At 34.3% G+C, this 21,402-nt stretch overlaps 1 protein-coding gene across 1 annotated transcript in view; it reads right to left on the reverse strand.

Annotated features, from left to right (window-relative positions):
* The window catches only part of LOC149777142 (uncharacterized), a 263,171-nt gene that overhangs the window by 178,385 nt on the left and 63,384 nt on the right, over nt 1-21,402 (reverse strand). Inside the window, exon 5 of the mRNA XM_089941376.1 lies at nt 2,644-2,719. Within this exon, the coding sequence (XP_089797502.1) occupies nt 2,644-2,719 (76 nt within the window). The remainder of the gene's footprint in view (nt 1-2,643; nt 2,720-21,402) is intronic.

Genomic DNA, 21,402 nt, shown 5'->3' on the forward strand with positions numbered 1-21,402 from the left:
CGAACACACACAACAGAAGTGAGAAAGCAGTGACTGCAGTAAAAGCGATTGCTTTAGACCACTCGATCAAATGGGGTCCCTTTATTTGAAAGACCGTACAAGTATTTGTCAACTAAAACATACCCCTTACTGACCATTACTCATGATTCAACTGGGCATTTCTTTCCAAGATAGACAGTTGTCAACCTATACAACTTTTACTACTTCTGATACATCAACTCTTTTCAAGAGAGTTCAAAAATGAAATAACTCAGAAACATATATATAAATAAATTTAAGTGCAGAATTTCAATAGGTTATGAACTTTTGTTCCCATTTATTTGAATACACTATAAAAATACACAAAACTTAAAGATGAAAAATGTTTCAAGAATGTGCAAATGACTGGGAAATAAATTTGTGTGTCACTTTTCAATGAAACCCAAAGATTCATACTACATTCCTGATATATCTGTAAGTACATCTGTCACATATAAGCCCCATCAAAGGGGTACAGGATTTAGGGGTGTCAAATGTCAACTATATAGAGGAGGCATGAATACCCAGGAATTAGACCCCTACATGATATGGGAGTGGTTTATCTCACAAACCCCTGGCTGTTTGATGAATCTATGGCAGAAATAAGAATTCCAATGTTGTCAATTCCACATTGTACACAAAGAAAACCATGTTAAACCAGGAATACTTTACTTGGACAAGGGATTACCAAAATTAATTCCAGATCAATTTCTAATATATCAAGTAGGACTGATACCATGTGAAACTGCAGAATAACAGATTTTGGATATATGCATTCCCTAGTAGCCAGTTTGTCACCCTAATGTCACAACAGGGTACAAGAATAAGCCCTCCAATTAATCGACCACAATATCCATATGATCGTAAGTACCAAAGTACAGGATTATACAGGATAATGATCTCAGTTTAACTATTATTAATAAAATCCGACCACTGCAATATCTGGTTCCTTTTAATAATTGTCCAACTGCAAACAGCACAGACCCAGATCTGCAATTTAATAATGTCAACAGACAAGGGACAATTCCACTTGTCTCCATCATTGGCAGAATAAGTAGCATAGATCCCTTGATGCTGGTATATATGCAATACCAGTTCAAGGTCTATGTTGTGCACAGTAGGTGCACAGTGAACAAAGAAAAACTTTGAATGAAGACAATTCATTGTAACCAAGCCCCAAAAACTCTCTCTTTCAAGCTCTCTCTCTCACTCTCTCTCTCTGAAGCTCTCTCTCTCTGAAGTCACCACTCACATGAGACAGGTATCATTTTCATAAAGCTCTTCAACTGGAATGTACACTCAAAATACAACATTTTGATATCTTACAGTAAATAAGCTAAACTTAAATACATGACATCAAAATATCAATACATTTTGCAACAGATGTCTGTAAATATGTATACTTTGTTTTGTAACAATTTAATTTATGTAATGGTCTTGTTTTGGTGTTTTAAGGCACAGCTATAAAAGTAGGTTATTACCATTAATACTGAGGCAATCAGAGTAAAATTACCCTGCTCAAGGATGCAATAAAGTAGCTGGCCCGAGATGATCTGATCACAGAATCTGAACCCAAGCCATTAGGTTATGAGTGCAGCATGCCAACCACTGAGCCACCATGAGTCAACAAGAAGGAGGGTGCATCAAGCCTACTCTGCATCCATACAGGGGATAACAAATATAGACCCATTACAGCGGTAATTTTAAGTCAGAGTGTACACTCAAGTTCAGATGTTTTGTTGATATGGGGCCAGATTCTGTCTTTGTTTCCCATAATTTTCCTTATGTATTTAACTCATTAACCCCTGGAGGTTTTTGTCGTTTTCGCCTGAAATGCGAGTAGGAACCACATTTTTGGGGCTATTTCTGAATACATCCTAATACATCGACTTCGAAGAGATTTTCCATTAGCCTAATGCCTAGTTGTGTTAGAAATATCATTTTCCATTGGTTATTTTGCTCGCGCATGAGCAGAAGGGTCAAAGTTGGAGTTCTTTTTATTTTGTTGCTTAATGGACCCACCACTTTTGTATCGAGACCACTCTTTATTCCAAATGACCACCTTATCCTACTTTTTGCAAAGGTTCACCTGTCTGTGTGCAGTTCAGACTGGTCTGCCTTAGATCTGAGGCCAAAAAATCTAAAATCTGGAAACAAAATCGTATTCTGACCATGGGCAAATTCTGGGTGACAAAAAAAAAAACAGGTCCCAAAAATTAGGTTTATCCTCTGTATTTTGTAGTGCAACTAAAACGTCCAGCTTATTTGGTATCATTGTAGAGCTACATCTATCTACCTTTCTATAATACCACCCGCTTTAGTGTATCATATAAGACCTTGACACTACAGAGCTCAGCAGTAGGCTACTACCTCCTGCCACATCAATGCGGCACCAGGGTTTAATGAGTTAACCCAATGTCCATAAATGGCAAAATTATCTACAAGAGAGGATACACTGTACAAGATTGTATTTTGAGACTTTAATACGCTTTCAGCTTCATTTACAAGTCAGTCATGGTGAACAAACACTGGTGATGTAGTGATAAGCCATCGCTATTTTGTATATTTATGATTTCTGAATATGATACATATGCAAAAATAAATCAAGTAAAAAAATTAAATTACCTTTACCCTGTGCACGAAGCTGTCTGAGAGTCAAGCGTATTCTTCTTTTTTCCTCATAGTCTGTTGCTTCACTCAGCTGGAAAAAAAAACAAATGGGATACTAAACATACTGATATAGCATATAAAACTGAAAGGCATGTTTAAAAAATACACAGATATATATACCCTCTGCAACTTACAAAACAGAGAATGCAAAACATTTTTTTAATGGAGCAATGCAACCATTAAGTTTCATGACAACCAGTGCTGGTTATTGCCAGCCACACTGTATCATGATAATTCTCTTTGATACACATGTACAAAAATAGACCTTCCAGAGATGCCGTACTTCTGAATAAAGCCATCCCTCATTATAATGTGTTGCCTGAAGTCTATAACTGACAAAACCATATTACCTATGTACTGAACCAGAGTATAGTAAGAACAATAAAAAATTTAATGAACGTTTTGTATTGTGTAAATTACAAACATATTTACACTTTATGGTATTTGTGCATTTAATTTTGCCAATGTTTTAAAAAGGAAATAAGGACCTACAACTGAACTTCATGTTGTTTTCTTTCAGTCCATACTGTCAAACATCTGATAGTGTCAAATACAATGGTTTTTACATAAATTATGGTAATGAGGTCTATAGTGGTCTATAGTGGTACCTTTTTATCTCTAGAATGGTGTTATAGTGAGGGGCATCATAATGTGATGTTTGATGTGATGTGACTTGGATTTTTAACGTAGCTTTAACAACTGTTCAGTCATATCACTACGATGTCTGCAGTGTGGCAGTTTACAGTGATGTCTAGCACTGGGGCATCATGCCGCAGACATGTAGCATGATGTCCCACCCAGTCACATTATCCTGACACCAGGCCGACCAGTCCTAACACTAACCTCTTAATGCTGAGCACCAAGCGAGGCAGCTGTTAGTACCATTTTTGTAAGTCTTTGGTATGACTCGGCCATGAATCAAACCCACGACCTCCCGCATCCGAGGCGGACGCTCTAACCACTAGGCCACCGGAGCGGTCAGCATCATAATGAAGAAGAGCTTTACTTCACATGCAGACATCACTTGCATAGTAGAATAACTGAATTCATGGAATGAATTGAAGCAAAGGTTTTAGTTCACTCGACCATAAAACCAATTATTCTTATGGTTTGACCCAACATCCTATATACAATGTGCATCATCAGTCTTTAATGGTAATTTTTACTCCAAGTATATGCTGGAATGGTGTGAAATTAATGAGGTAAGGTGAAATGAACATCATTTTCTGGGCAAGTTTAGCAAAACAACAGACTCTGTAGATAGCTATTTTGCCTGAATCACCCCTTAGAATATGGTTCCTGTTACTTCTCAAAAACTGCAAGTCCATTCTCAGACAATCTTGGTAGAATGTTCCTCAGGGCATGATGTGATAAAATATCTTGAGGTGTCTACTATACACCATTGTTAGGGATTCCCTAGCTTAGCTACCCAAAACATAAGTTTGATACGAGTGACCCCAAACACAAGTCCGATAGAGCCACACTGGTTTCAATAGGAACCAAATAAATATTTTCAACTTCATCATTAGCCAATTTCCATCATACATGGTAGGAATAGCTTTAATAGGACTTTATCAAATCAGTGCCCACAGCAGCTTCCCCAGTTTAGAAGTGGCTTCCATAGCAACAATATGGAAAACTTCTTTCAACTTCTTCTGCAGAATAACTAAGCCAATGTTGATCCAACATGGTAGGAATGCTTGTTAAGGCATGCTCAATCAAAATTATGTTCAACATGGGTCCCTTACTACTGTATGATAATCACAATAAACATACAGAAAACCTGCTTTCAACTTCTCCTTCAGAATGGCCAAGCAAACTATGATTAATTTTGGTATGCATGTTTGTTAGTAACGCTCTATCAAAGCTGACCCAAGGGTGGCTGCCCTAAGAACCTCCTAACCGGAGACTTTTCCTCCAGAGATGTGGGCATCTCCCATCCATCCCATCAATCACTTAAATTTCCTGTATGCTCAAAATTATTTTAAAATTTTGCAACTGAAATGTTTCCATTTTTTTTTCACACTTGGTTATGAATCCAATATAGAATATTATATTTATGGTAAAGACTTCCTGTGATCATGTGACAGTGAATTGGCTTACAGAGAGCAAACAGGACATTTTAACTGCTAATTCAACAGACAATAACACAAAAGCAATTACTGGATTACACTGTTTCATCAGTAGTAATTCAGAAAGGATGAAAGAATTCAGCTGATTATGATTTGATTACTCAAGAGCTCAAAAAACAGTTAACATTACATGGATTCTTCCAGCAGGGTGGGCTTCAAGCTTCAGTGTTTAAAGTTTGTATTGATGGATTATACAATGTGCATTCAGATAGAAATAATGACATTCATAGAATATGTTTGGATTAATCATTACTAATGAGCCCAAGTGGCATAAAACAAGTTGGCTTCATCACTATTTAACGTTTCCCATGAGATATCTAAACATGCAATATGCATTATCTCCCAAGACTAAAATGACAAAATCTAAATAACCAAAATATCACACTAAATTCAGTAATGGATGGCAACTGGAATTTCACTGGTTGGAGTCAAGTTCAAAGGGATATTCAGCCATATCTATAAAGTCAATTTAAAAAGAACTTCCCAAATTTAAACCAGATAGTACCAATCTTGAATAGTTCTGACAATCAAAAACATGATTCTACCCAAAGACAGGAAAGATTTTAACATTTTAAACTTTTTGGTGGACTTTGTATAATTGTATTAACATTGCCAAAATCCAAAGCAGATGCTAAAAAGGCAATTTCTATTCTGAGGAAAATTCAAGCCAGTTCCAGAGGAAACTTGTATCCAGTAATGATACACCATCTCCTTTTAGTATTATGATAACATCAGTACATGCCACAGATATTATCCTGGCAATGATCTCCTAAGAAATGCTCAAAATGCTTGTGATAGACTTACGGACACTCAGTATTAAAGACATAAAGTTGCTGTGTAAGCAATTACGAGATGATCTGCATATTTTAATACAGAGAAAGAAATTTGTTCAATACTCAACAATTTTGTCCACTTACATGCTAAAAATGGGGTTAATGAAAATACTCCTTATTCTTAAGTCTAAATTTCAGACCGAATTTTGCAAATCTCCTGATCTTTCTTAAACTGACCTCTCTGGTCCGTCATGTGTATCAGAAAACCACCAACTGATGCTTATCTCTCATCAAGAAAGATAATTATTACTAATATGTCAAAATTCTATCACTGAATGACTTTCTATCCAAAAATCCAATCACTGAATGACTTTCCAACGGAACTGCTTTACTGTAAGACCAAATGTTTGATCATGAACACCTTTCACATTCATGAAAAAGATGCCAATGTACGATCTATTCCAGCTAAAGTTACTCTATTAAGCAAACTGTTAAACATCATACCACAAATTTTTATCAATCGTCAGATCTTTCTTATATCTGTTCAAATAAAACAATTTAAAGTACTTTTGTTATGCACTTTTAGAGGAATTCATTAAATAATCACATTGGTGCAAGCAGTCAAATATAAACAATAGTCAGGTGGAAAAAAAATATGATTTACAGGAAAAAATCAAACTGAATTACTCAGTTTAAGACAGTTTATATAATTCACTGTACATACTCCGTTTTAAGTCCAGTCCAACTGCAAACTACAAAGTTGTTGTTGTTGTTGTTGTTATTATGGGGTTTAACACCATTTTTCAGCTATACATGGCAGCCAGTATTAATGGTGGAGGAAGAACCCGAGAAAACCCCGGAAAGAACAACCGACCCACGAGAAGCTACTTGCAAGCTATCTCACATACCCACATTGCCTGAATCTGAGACTCGAACCGGCGCAGACAGAGGTGAGATGGCAGTGATCCATAACGGCGCTTTAGACCACTTGGCCACTCAATGCCCCCCAAAATACAAAGACCAAATTATGCTGTTGCATAATGTGCAAGCAGATCTGGGTCTATAAGGATTTTAAAGATCCGTAGAAAGAACAATATATACCTTGATCTGCTGGAACATTATGCGATGGCATGTTTGGGTAACTGTTGTTTATAGTTGGACTCATCTTGTAAGCAAGTATACACAATAAATTCATATTTCAAGTTTTCCTGCATTTAGTCAAAATCTGTCCACTCTTGCCAGAGAAAATATTGTAATTTCTCAAATAAAATTAGTCAAACCTGTCTTAAAGGTCACCTGTAATAAACAATTACCATGGAATGTCCTTGGACAAGGTATGCTATTCCAACTGCCTTGGCACTAAATTACTTACTCGTGTTGCTCTACCATAAAGCACCCAACCAAACCAACTATTTTGATCTTAATACAGCGATTGAAAGTAAAATTGTTCTGACCCTCTCCATATAGTAATAGTTCATGACTAAAAATTGATTAGATAAGGCAACAAAGTGGCAAAATTATAGTTATCCCTTGGGGAAATACAAATCTTCAGTTAACATTACCTGCAGGTCTCATTTGCAATCAGAGATTAGAATATATTTATATTACAATGCTGAGAGTGCCACATAAACATTGGATAGACTTATGGCGATCAATGCAGTTGCAAGGTCTGATGGCCATTTATTCCATCATCTGCTTTTAAGTCATTCATTAGTTTACATTCCGCCTTGAATTTTTATTCAGTCTGCTTAAAACAATGTACTTGGTTGCCCAAAAATTTAGGTACTGTTTAAAATTATTACAAATTTGGAAAATATGGTGTCCAGAAAATTGAAGGGCATAAATATTTGTGTTAATGTTTAATCTATGCCTAGACCTTTATGCTTCATTGTACTGTAGTCAATACTGATGAAATAATTTTTATATTTGTTTATTTCAAGTCAAATTTGCTCATTATTGATTTAATTTGTATGCATTTCTGACTTGTGCAATTAATAACTCAATAACACTGACGATGAAACAAAATAGTTGAGCAATTATACTAAATTTCATTAACAATGTGAAATTAAATGTGACTGTAATTTTAGCAGATAATTCAAGTGCCATGAACGGAAATTGATCAATTCATCAAACCTGTCATCCATACATTGCAAATATAATTAAATTACCTGGCAGACTGACAGTTTTCACAAATTACTTCTTAATTTTAGACTGATGTACACAAGTTTATTGACCAAATTATAAAACCTGTACCACCCCTGCCTGACATAGTAAAAAAGGAGAAAAGAAGTAATTTCAGTTTAGTTTAACAGGATACCGTATATATGATGTATAAAACCAGTCCAATTGCAAACTGCACAGACCCAGATATGACATCAAATAACATGCTGGCAGATCCAGGTCTGTGCAGTTTGTACAGAGTAATCAGTAAACAACATAGACCTTGATATGCAGGCACATTATTTTATGGCAGATCAGGATCTATGCTGTTTGCAGGTTGACTTGACTTATCAGTGAGTACACATGGTACATCAGCTTAAAAATTGCATTTTGTGAACATAATCGTCAGTAGACATGGAACATTTTGCAGTCTGAATATACAAATAATTAATCTTTTCAAGTTACAAATAAATATATTTCTTTATCTGAAGTAATTTTAAATATAATACAATCTTCATTATCAGCACATACCAGGAAATAAGCACTGATATTTGTAGCAATATTAAGCAGACATGCTTGCAGAGAACTGGCCTTTAACCTAAACTTTCCTACTCAAGTGTAAATTTTGTTCCTAATTAGATGACCAGTATGACAGTATGACTATAAACATACTTTGTACCATATATACTTGCTCATAACTCGAGTCAAACTGCAAACATGAAAGATACTGATGTGCTGTTGCATTATGCACCTGCAGATCAGGGTCTATGTTGTTTGATCTACTGATTACTCTTAAGAAACTGCACAGACCCAGATCTGTCCACTATTTTAGCACCAGCAGATCTGGGTCTATGCAATTTACAGCTGGACTCATAAGTGTGTATATACGATCTTCTGCCTTGTTGAATCCATTCATTTCTGTAAAAGAATTATCTTAATGCAATATCCTTTTAAAATTGATTAATACGCTATAAATAATGCAACTAAGAATTGTCATGTAACAATAAATGCACATAAAATGAAAGTGCAGACATCTTCAATACTTTCAAAACTAAACATTTTGTATATACTCATTTTCAAGTCAAATCCAACCACAAACTACATAGACCCAGATCTGCCATTGTTAAATGGATCTGTGTAAAGTTTGTTAAGAGTAATCAATTGAACTTAGACCCTGATATGCCGATACTGTGTGCTAGCAGATCAGAGTTTATGTTGCTGGCAGCTGGACCCAAAATTATAAGGTGCTATAGTCATACGTATTTTCCAGCTGTTACAATACTATGGTCCACACACAGTTCATATGTAAACCAACTGCATTGCAGACCCAGAGGTGCCATCCCACACTGTGCCAGCAGATCAGGGTCTATGATTTTAGGTGCTTAAACATAGTTCTATCATCTACAACTATCAGCACACAAATTTTATAATCATCACCTGAATTTTCACAGATGGCTTAATTAAGCACTTAAACTGTACTGCTGGAAACAGTTGAGATTCACTTAGAATTGGTTCTATTTATTCTAACTCAGAAGAACTCACATAAAATATACACAACTTGCATACTTTTATGTTACACCAGTGTAATTCTGTAAGTTGCATCATGTGTAAAAATTTATTTTAAAAAATGGTCCAATCCTGCATTTACAAACTTGTTTTTCACAGCCACTTGTCCATGTAACATGGCTTTGCAAAGTGATTTAACCAGATCAATGTTTTTCACTTATCCCATTTTTCAACTTCATAATCGACTTCATTTTTCTGTCTGATCTCTATGATGCTCTATATGAGCATAATTTTCAATTCTGCAGGTTTGACAGTTTATATTAGGTACTACAATGATACTAGTGTTTGAAACTTGGATAAAAAATACTGCAAGTCAGAAGAACTTAAAGCAAATGTAAATTGTAGGCCCCTCAAGAGAACTGTTGGCCCCAACATAAAAGTGACAAAACAAGAGAAAATAAAGACTTCATTTGTAAACAACATATGTTGTTTATTTGCTCTCACTGATCAGTAGCAGAGACAGAAAGAAAAGAAAAACATATATAATTGTCTCAAATATGCTGATTGTGCAATAATTATTCCACTCTGATGACTTTTCAATTTTGGACCAATCACCAAGTAAAACACATGTACATACAAATGAGATTTTATCATAAACTGATGATTCAGCTCTCACTTAGAACTGGATCAGCAAATTTATGTTATATTTTTACATGGGCCAACATCCAAGACAAAAACAGACAAAGATGAGAAAAAGAAGAATCTAATTTACAAGGTTAGAGTTTTATTCAACATTCTAGTTAAACTATGGTGTTAAATCATATGACAAATCATTGGCCATCAGTTCAACATTTTGTCAAATGCACGAGTCTTATAATAATTACATTGGCACCTGTCCAACGGTAATTTCAAGCTATACAGCTGTGTCTAATGCTGTCACACAGACACCTCATGTTTCTTTTACAATGTCTAACCTGCATATATAAAGGTCTTAGTTCTCTGTCAAAATAAGAGCTGTGGAGGTGGGGGGGGGTCCTTAAATTCTCAAATGTAAAACATAATTCCAATGGAATCCAAGCAAGTCTGATTCACAGGTTTTTCTTATCAATAGTTACTAAGATAAGCAAGAGAAGTTGCTTTGGACTGGCTATTAGGACTGCACATGAGCTGATAGGTAAAGTTAGATTTCTTGGACAAAAACTGCAGTCCTGCAATGACTATGTTTTAAGTAAAGAAAATCAGGTCTCAAAATTGCATTTGTTTGCAAAGTATTTTTTTATGTGTACAGAATGTCATCCTACTTTTCTGTAACACCACCTGCTTGGGTCTATTGTAAACTGTGATGATGTCACAGGATGTGGAAATATGATTACTATACCCATGATCCAAATCTGCATCCCTTGAGTTAAGCACATCTCTGGAACTTAAAGTGAACTCATTATAAAGTTAAAACATTGTTCAAATACAAAAATGGTTTTGAATGTACTGCAAAACATGAGGGAGAAAATTCTGATAGAGAGGACTATTAGAAAGAGATTTTTAGATTGATACTCCTGCTAATTGAGACAAAAAACTAGTTGAATACAGATTTGAACCACTATGTATACCTGCAGTTTAGAAGAAATCTGACCTCAAATGCACCTCACTAATTATTAGTGTTGTATGTACTTTGGAGAAACATCTATTTTATTCCTATCTTGACAAATAAAGCCAGTTCTACAAACATGATGTCTGGATATTCACTGTTCTGAGTGCCATTTTACATATACCAGTAAACCTCTTCCTCAATAACATGTGCACAAGGAGGTCCAATAAATACAGATAGCAGCATAATGAAGACACTAATTACTGAGGGACCTCTGAAAAATCAAGAAAGGATGGACATCAACAGTGGGGAGTTGTGTTCTCATTCAATAATTGCACTGGGAATAGATGTCAATACATTGCTTTTTCTCATTAAGTACTTTGCTTTTCTGTATAAATTATCTTTATTTTCAATATATCCAATCTATGACAAATCATTTAAAACTTTAGTCCAAGTGGTTTTAAGTCACCTCAATGAAAATGTCATGTACTACATCAATGCTTTGTACATGTTGATATGGATACATTCTAGAGTCACTGTAGATTCAGAATAAAACAAGCAGTGACATTTATTTAGAAAAAGAACAATGCCAAGGTTTGATTACTTTTAGAACTGTTATATTTTTAAAATACCAAAATTTCTGCTCGTCTTTGTGCAAACCTCTGACTACCAATTCGGGATTATAAGTTCATAAAAAACTTTGGAACTTGCTACTACGTAATGAACCCTAGCTGTAAAACTAGGATTTTCATGTATCTAGTACACCTTTCACTTGGTTCTTTTGTTATTGTTGATCACATTTGCAAATGAGTATGATAAACAACGGATTGATGTTAAATACTTGAATTATTTTACATGTACTTACAGTATTCTTAGTGCTCAATCACTCAAATGAAATGATTCGACTTAACAATTTACTGCTAGCTCTTACACAGGTAGGATTTGCATGCTATTTAACTTTTTATTTCTACCCCACTTACTTGATTTGAAACAAATAACTAATGAAGGTGATAATACATAATGCACATTGCCTTTTAATTTATTGTAACCATGCGTCCGACACTTCCGTAAGTCAAAGATCAAAACCGTACTTAATCAGGTTCTCACAGAAACAGTGCCAGGATTGATGTGATGTTTAATTGACCCTGTTCACATTCAGATACCAATGGGCATCTCACATTTGTGATGACTACCTTGAAACCAAATCACAAAATAAACTAAAACCTATTTTACATAAAACATCTTAATTAGCACTTACTGCTTCAAGTATTTCCACTAGTACTGATATTGTAATGCTGAATAAATTGTCACATATTGTTCATTAGTGTACTGAGAACATGTTTTAAATATTTTTTAAAAGAAATTTTGAAATACATGTATATGACATTCATGAATCAAATTTCTGAGTATTAACAGCTGTTTTGACAATAAAACGAGTGTTATATCCAAGTTTCATTTATCTTTTTTGATCACAATTTTATTCACATTCTGCAAATATGCCTATTTTTGGGGCTTTTTTTTTTTAAAAATGGATTTACACCTACCATCGAATTATAAGCAGGATTTCATGTTTCTTAGGTGCACTAAAATGAGGGGACAGTTACTATAGTCAATTCCAGACTGTACACTAATAACATGGTTAATAGGCAAAATTTCATTATAAATTGGACAATATAGTAAATTCCTGACTGTACACTAATAACATAGTTAATAGGCAAAATTTCATTATAAATTGGACAATATAGTAAATTCCTGACTGTACACTAATAACATGGTTAATAGGCAAAATTCCATTGTAAACAGGACAATATAGTCAATTCCTGACTGTACACTAATAACATAGTTAATAGGCAAAATTTTATCATAAATAGAACAAAACAGGAAAGAAAAAAAATTGGGATTTTACAATTTTTTAAAACTTAAGCCTGCCTTGGAAACTTTGCTGACAACTGTCTGACAAAATTTTTTACTAGTCACAGGCACTGGGCTATCCAATCTGTACACTCCAACCAAGTTTGGTAGCAAATGTTCATGCAATAAGAAGTATCCAAATTGTGCAAATATTATTTACATTCAATCGACTTCACAGTCACTTATATCTTTGCTTTTCTAAAGATGATAATGAGGAATTATCTCAAAACGGAGTCTGGGCAGTTTAACTGGTACAGTATCAGACTCATAATCCAAGGGTTGCTGGTGCAATACCTGTCCAGGCCTGACTGGGTCAGTTGCCTAATTCTGTCCTTGGGAAAAGCTTGTTTGCTTAATCATTATTCATCAGTCACGGGGGGGGGGTTGCTTAAAATATTTAAATTTATCTGATTTTGTGATAAGTATGGTCTAAAGTCACATTTATGTGCAAACAACACAGAAAACATGAATGACACACCAACAATATATAATTTAAGAAGCTAGTTCAAAATACAAGTGCAAATTTAATGTCTAAGAGGGACAATTACACCTTTTAAAAAGGTTTTACTGTAAAAGATACAAATGAAATTTGGCCAGATTATTCCCCATGTGATTCTGGTTTAAATCCAGTATAATTTTAATTGGTTACTGAGCTGAAAGAAAACTTGTGACATCCGAACAGATGAGAGACATGGGAAATATGGATGAACATTGACTGTACTATTTGCCCCCATCAATAGAATGACATGGGCATAAAAAAAAACTTAATTTACAAACTGTACACATTTGTGTACCTCAGCCAGACTTGACTTAAGAAGGTAGACATCAGTAATTGTGAAATCTTTTATTTAAATTTCTTTGAAGACATGCCAAGCAGTTAATTACATTTCTGGGGTCTTACTTCATCTATAGTGCTATTTGTATCTTGTCCAAGGTCCTTTAAACTAGGCCATGTTACAATTAAGTCCAATTATCTCCTTGAATGTCTTACCTATTTATTTTCTCATTCAACTCTGATCTTGAAAATCAAAACTGTTATGTGCAGCATTTAATGTTAGTCATATAGCTTGCCACAAAAGTTATGAAATTATAGATTTATATGCTGCATGGGCATGGTAATTGCAGACAAAATAATTAAAGCACCATTATTTAACAGGATACATACAGTTACACTTTTAACAATAACTGCTTGGAATGTGTTTAAAGTTGTAATATAATTCTTTAATAGTTTTTCAAGTTCATAGAAAATTAGTATGGCATTTTAAACTGTTAATAATCCAGACAATAATTACTAATATTACAATCATTTTCATTTTGACAAACAGTTAACAACATGCCATTAACTTGTTTTTAATAAAAATTATCTTTCAAAATTACCCTGCAGCGAACCCCTAATTTGGCAGTGTGATCATACTTGAGACTGGGTTTGTGTATTTGCTTTACAGCACCGCAGCACAAGAAAGTACTTTAGTGCCAAGGCAATTGGAGTAAAGTGAATTGCCGAAACAACATATCACAGTAGCCAACATGGGTTGATGCAAAGGAGCAATGGAAGGATTCAAACCCACATTCTTTCTGTTGCAAGTACAGCACACTCACCTCTGTGCCACCACATCTCTTATTTAAACTTGGCAAAGAGAATTTTCAAGAATTCAAAATCAGACCATTTCTTCCTTTTAACTGCTGGGTGCTAAAACCATCACTGATATTCTCCAAGAGTTTCAAATTGGCTGAAGTGGTGGGTATATTGGATGTCTGCTTGGCACTATTTTTATTTAGGCCAAAGTAGAGTTCATCAGAGGTCTTTTGGTCAAAATCCCATGTTGATATGACCATCCATGAAAAAGGAGTATCCATTACAAGATTTTCAGCTACTGTGGTGGCCATACTCGGCATCACATGAGAACCATTTTCATTTTGGATTAACTAAACATAACGAGAAGACTTTTAGTGCAAACTCCATGTTGATATGACCATCCATACACAAGTAATAGTGATTAGATTTTCAAGATGGCTGCTGCAGTGGCCATACTGTATTTCCAATCATCTCCATTTTCATTTAGGACCAACTAGACATCATAAGAGGTCTTTCAGTGAAAACACCGAGGCAATTAAGACCAACCATTTAGCAGAAGTTGCAATAACATTTTCAACATATTTGATGTGTGAGCAAAATGATTTTCATAAAGGACCAACTAGACCATGGGATGAATGTGTATGTAACATTTCATGGCAATCCTCCAAGTAATTTATAAGGAATAGCCATAACAAACGTGTGCTGAAGAACGGATGTCTGACAATGGACAACAGATCATCCCATAAGCTCTTCTGGTATATGAACAGCAGAGCTTAAAAACCTATACAAATCATAACTACCAGTATACTATAGAAGATGTAGAATCAGATCTGCTGTAATGTAATACAATTAAATCTGGGTTGAGACTAATCATTGTACTAATGGCAGATACCTGATCTACCAGAATATTAAACAATAGCTAATCTAGGTCTCAAGTGCTCAACATTAGTACTAGTCCACTAGCCGGAGTCTAGTAAATTTCCAGCAAGACTAAAACGTTTCCAATTTTCAGTAGTCCAATGCCAAGTAAATCTAGATATATGTCTGACATTGTTAAAATGAATTTTTTTAAAACTTCATATACAATCTTAAATGATGAATGACATTTTGTGATACAAGTTAATAAAACAACATCTTTTTTTTCTTCTTAGAAATGAAGAGACAAAAAGCAACTGAAATTAAGAAGTGTAACACGCCTGACATGAACAAAATCTGTTGATATTCGTTGGTTTGATTAATGGATATTATCTGTGGAGTCATTTAAATCTGGATGCTGTTCTGTTCTGGCAGACATCATAGACCCTGCTATGACACCTCATAAAGTGCCAGCAGATCAGGGTTTGCATTGTTTTTTTCTACTGATTACTCCTAAAAAGCTGCACAGGCCATGATCTACCAGTCCATTATGTGATGACAGATCTGGGTCTGTACAGTTTGCATTTATGGACTTGACATACATGTGAGTATATACAATACTTATGTCCTATCACACTGCCTTTGGTTATGAGAATACATGTACTGAGTATCCAATGCCCATTGAATATATTTGTTATTGAAAGAAAAAAAATAGGTCATCATTTATAAAAGTCACACATTCTATATAATAGAGGAAAAATTACTAATATGAGATTGAAAATAAAATAAAACATCCCTGGTTTAAATTATGAAGCTTGGTAAAACCAGCAAGCCAAATGTCATCCAACAAATTCCATTCATCGTAAAGGATGTCTTAATTTACTAACTTCTGAACACTAAAAGGAACATATGAACCGTCTGACAAACTTTAAACATGACAACTTTATTTGAACATGATGACTTTATTTGAACTGGAATATGTCATTTGTAAATGCTATTTGCTTTTTAACAGCCCTAGATAACAGTTTATCTGGGTTTTTTTCTTCTCTTCCGCCTACCATAAGAATTATTGTGTAAACAAGACAAATATCGAAATCACAATGTATGACAGATAAAGGTCTGTTTTCTGTTCTGCTTATTGTTGCAAAAAAACACCCCAAAAACAAGATAGACACAAATCTACCAAGATGGCACATATGTGTGCATTATGTATCAAAATACGAAAGATTAAACCTTGTCAAATATGAAGCATAATGATATGAATGTATAAAATGAAGCATAATGATACAAATGTATAAAATGAAGCATAATGATACAAATGTATAAAATGAAGCATAATGATACAAATGTATAAAATGAAGCATAATGATACAAATGTATAAAATGAAGCATAATGATACAAATGTATAAAATGAAGCATAATGATAAGAATGAGTAAAATGAACCATAATGTCTAAAAATGCTTACTTCAAGAGAGGCCTACTCAGCCAAATTAAGACAGAATTTAGTTACAGTATATATTCACTTATAACTCAAACTGCAAAGAACAAAGATCATAATGTGCCTGCAGACTAGGATCTATGCTGTTTGTTTTAGTGATAATTCCTAGCAAACTGCATGGACCCAGATCTGCCAGTGCAAGAATGTACAGCAGATATGGATCTGTGCAGTTCACAGTTTGACTCAGATTATAAGTAAGTACAGATGGTACTCATTTTATACTGGCAAATATAATAAATCTGAGAAATTGTCTCCCATTCCAGTCACTACTGGTACATTATTTTTCCTTATTAAGGCCATCCCTGTATACATACAGCTCTCTCTCATTATAACACGCTTCACTATGGCATAATTCTGTATATAGCGCTGTAACACTATGCACCCCAAGGCCTGAACAATACCTATTGAAAGAAAACAACATGAAGCTTAGTGTGACATGTTTATCTTTATTTCCTTTTCAAAACACCATTATTCTGATAATTCCGATAATGCTGTTCTCTATTCATGACATAACATGGTTCTCGCTATAATGCGGTTTATTTCATAGTGTGTTCTGCAGTTATGGACCTTGACAACCATGTTATAACAAAGGAAATTTTGTTATGAGCATGCAATATCAGTACTCCTAAATTTCTCATATATTAACCAGTAAGTATGCAGCCTATTTTCTTGTGCCTTTTTCATCTAAAAGTCAGGTTTAGACACTTCACAGCTTAAATATTCAAGATCAACACATTTTCTTTAACACATACAAAAAAAATAACAAAGATTTAATTCTGAAAAATACAGAAAGGAATAATTCAAATAGGAGGTGAGGAATGAAAATCAATTAAAAATGCAGCTTTTAGATGAATTTAATATAAAATATACTGCAATACACGATGCTATACATTAAAGCAAAGCTTTTTTTTCATATCCATCTATATCATGTAGATTCTGATCATTTCCAGTCCTACCACACACACACACACACACACACACACACTCAATATTGTTAGTATAGAAAGGAATGAAGATGGAACAGAGATCAATGTTTTGATTTGTATTAAAATGATGATGAAAGAAATAACTGCCAGGTGAAATGGACGAGGCAAGTTAAAGCCTGGTAATTATCTGTTTGAACAGACATTGCATTTAATGGAATACATTGTCAGAATGTTCAATGATACATCATGGTAACCAACCTCTCAACCTGGCATGCAATGAATCTTTCACATAATAATGTGTGTGTGTGTGTGTGTGTGTGTGTGTATCTGTGTGTATTAGGGTTTAATGGTGCAAAAGTAAATACTTGCAAAAAAGAAACTCAAAAGGTATACCCTTCCAAATAAATCTAATATTAAAATGCTACAAGATAAAAGATAAAAGGTAAAGTTAAAATTCTGTACAGCGCATTTAAAATAAGAGAAAGAAAATATGAAATCCTTCAAATATCAGGTCAAATTTCATTATATAACTGCATTCACTCAAAAACTGCAAGATTTTCTCTGTTTTTTCCATAAAGTTTCTTAATTGAATTCACATCAAGAAACCAGTTTTGGCACACTAAAAAAAAATGTGGTCCTCTGTCAGAGGATATTGGCTACAAAAACTCTAGACTTTGAAGACTGTTCTGGAAGTACCCCGGTATGCAAGAGTCACATATATGTACCCTACACATACTGCATGATTGGCACAATACCATTGCACCTTTGAAATTTGTTCATTATGAGGAATGCCAATCTCCAAGTATGATGTACTGATCTTCTTGTAGGAGTTTTCATTGCACATATATTGTAAAGTGTATAGAACATGCCAATATATACAATATTTGAAGTCATCCATTTAGAAATGTGCAACTGCTATGTAGCTTTGGCTGCTTTATCTGCCCTTTCATTACCTATAGTACCATTAGGCACCAGAAAAAAAACCTGTTCAATCAATATATTAATATGTACTTCCAATAGCACATAAAGAAAGAAAATAGGAGCTTGCAACATGTAAACTTAAGAACTATGGTTTTTGAACTGAAGGGTGATAAATTCTTTTTCCTGACATATATGACCATTATGGACTAAAACAACAGTCACACAAAACAGTAGAAAGCTCATGGAGTGCAGTATTTGGCAAGAGGTTACCAAGTATTAAAGGTTAAATGCCCAATTTATAATGTTTACATTGTGAAGAATGAGTCTTTTTTCAGTGAAGGATTCTTAAAAGCAGCAGGATGAAGTTGCTGTATATGCGATGTACAAAACTCAATAGTAACTTTTGTTAGTCACAAGTAGTGTGTACGGATCATTTGCAACCGAATTCAAACAGAAAAATAAAATATATATTCTACAACAGACTGCTGTGCAAACACACCTATTATGTGCTGTGAATTACTTCTGGAGAATGCGGGGGAAATACACACAGTAGTTGAGGTCAACCACTTGGAATACATGGGTTTGCTGAGACAGTGAATTTGTTTATCAACATGAGTAAATGATGTTACTAAGGAAGGCACTCTGATCAGATTTTGTTTTCAGGTACACAATACAACTTTAAGTAATGTGGTTGAATCTGCACTTAAGCATGTCAAATTAGTGTGAAATTGATAAAGCACTTGCTTCAAATGGATTAAAGACAAAATTTCCTTTTAAATCATTTATCAATGCCACCTTTTACTTGCAAGACATATTGGAATACAGTAAAACTTGTGTAGAAAGACCACCACTTCTGTGGTTTCTCGAGAATGGTGGCCTTTAAAAAAAAATGATGTGAAACAATTGATCTATGCAAGAAAATCTGGTCTTTTATCATAGATGGTATTCCAAAAGAGTGTTCAAGATAAAGTGTGTATTATTAATTTATGGTATAAAATTACCATCTATACTCATATACAAAATCAGATCCAACTGCAAATAACACAGACCATTACCCGCCATTACTGGGGCCCCAAGTGGCCGAGTGGTCTAAAGCACTCTCCGTTACAGATCACTGCCATCTCACCTCTGTCTGTGTGGGTTCGAGTCTCGGATTAGGCCAATGTGGGTATGTGAGAAAGCTTGCCAGTAGCTTATCGAGGGTCGGTGGTTCTTTCCGGGGATTTTCTGGGTTCTTCCTCCACTATTAATACTGGCCACCATGTATAGCCTATCCTGTGCTGAAAAATAGCGTTAAACCCTACAACAACAACAACAACTACCCACCATTACCTGCTGGATATGGGTCTATGCTATCTGCAGAAGGATTTGACTTAGACTGTTTATAACTTGCAATTTCAAGCATAATAGCAAATAGACCCCTGATATGTCAGAGCTTTATGCAAGGGCAGTCCCCAGGTATATGCAGTGTACATGTAATTTACTGGCAAATTAGATATTTTTGTACCTACACATGAACATGGGTCACAGGTTCATACCTGTCTGGATCTGAACATGATAACCTGTTATTGTTGACACTTCTGAGATGCGGCTAATCTTGTTTATGACCAAGTTACCAAAGTAAAGAAAATAAAATACCCTATCTAAAGCTTCTTATCTCTTTATGCTATTCACAAATAAAAACACCATCATTTAAATCTGAGCAATTCCATGTAACAAGCTAGTGTCTCTTTCTAAACCCCATTCTCAAGTCCCTTTTAACAATGATAAAAGGATTACAATTCAGTGGCAATGGAGATAAATTTTCCGATCTAAAGAAGATAGATATTCTGTGTTCACAAAATATCTGTCGCACCAATACTCCACAGCCACTCAGACAGTCAAAAGATGATGGACATGAATTTTTAATTGTCTTCAATGGAACAACATCTTCAGGATGGGAGTTGTATTTACTCGTTTTACAGAAACTGAGCTAAAGTAGGCAAAATGATTATTAACCAGTTACCTTGTATTTTACAGACCATCTGTCTAAACAAAATACTGAATTATATCTTTAATTTTCAAGAATTTTAAATTGTCAATTATTTTTTCAAATTGGTATCCAAAACAATTTTTAAGAAATCGATCTTATTTCTCCCATGACAAGACAAAGAGGTCAATGCCATTGCCAACATGTGCGATGAAAGTGTGTCACTCATGATGCTTCTTTAACATCTTTAGGTAGACAGTTCCAAATGACTGGACCAGAAAAAGCCAAACAGTTCCAAATGTCTGAACCAGAAAGGAAAAAGAACAGTTCAAATTGATTGGACCAGAAAAAGCCAAACAGTTCCAAATGACTAGATCATATATATATATATATATATATATATATATATATATATATATATATATATATATATATATATATATATATTGTAAAATTCACTTTGTGGTTTAGGAAGAAGGTTATCAAATAACAGAGCCTAGCATTGGTAAATTATTATTCATATTAGAGTCTGGTGCTTTTACTATATAAGAAATTAATATATTTGGGCATGTATCTCATAGAAAATTTAAACATAAATCTAACTTTAAAACATATTCTTTCATAGATAGGTATCATCTTCAAAATATTTAAACACTGGCAGACATTAACAATAATGTTATCAAGGATACTCCTGATGACCCATTTTTGAAGTTTTTTCCACTCTTAAAATCTTTTTTTTAGAACCATATCCCCAAATGATGTTAAAGTACATGTAGTCAGGATAAGGTTGAATATAACTTTTATAAAATATTATACTATGCTTAACATTCAAGTACTCTAAGATAACATTTGGTACTCTAAGATAACATTTGGTACTCTAAGATAAGATTTAGGTACTCA

The sequence above is a fragment of the Sinohyriopsis cumingii genome, chromosome 18, assembly GCF_028554795.1.
Source record: "Sinohyriopsis cumingii isolate HCF-2022 chromosome 18, ASM2855479v2, whole genome shotgun sequence".
Lineage (NCBI taxonomy): Eukaryota > Metazoa > Mollusca > Bivalvia > Unionida > Unionidae > Sinohyriopsis > Sinohyriopsis cumingii.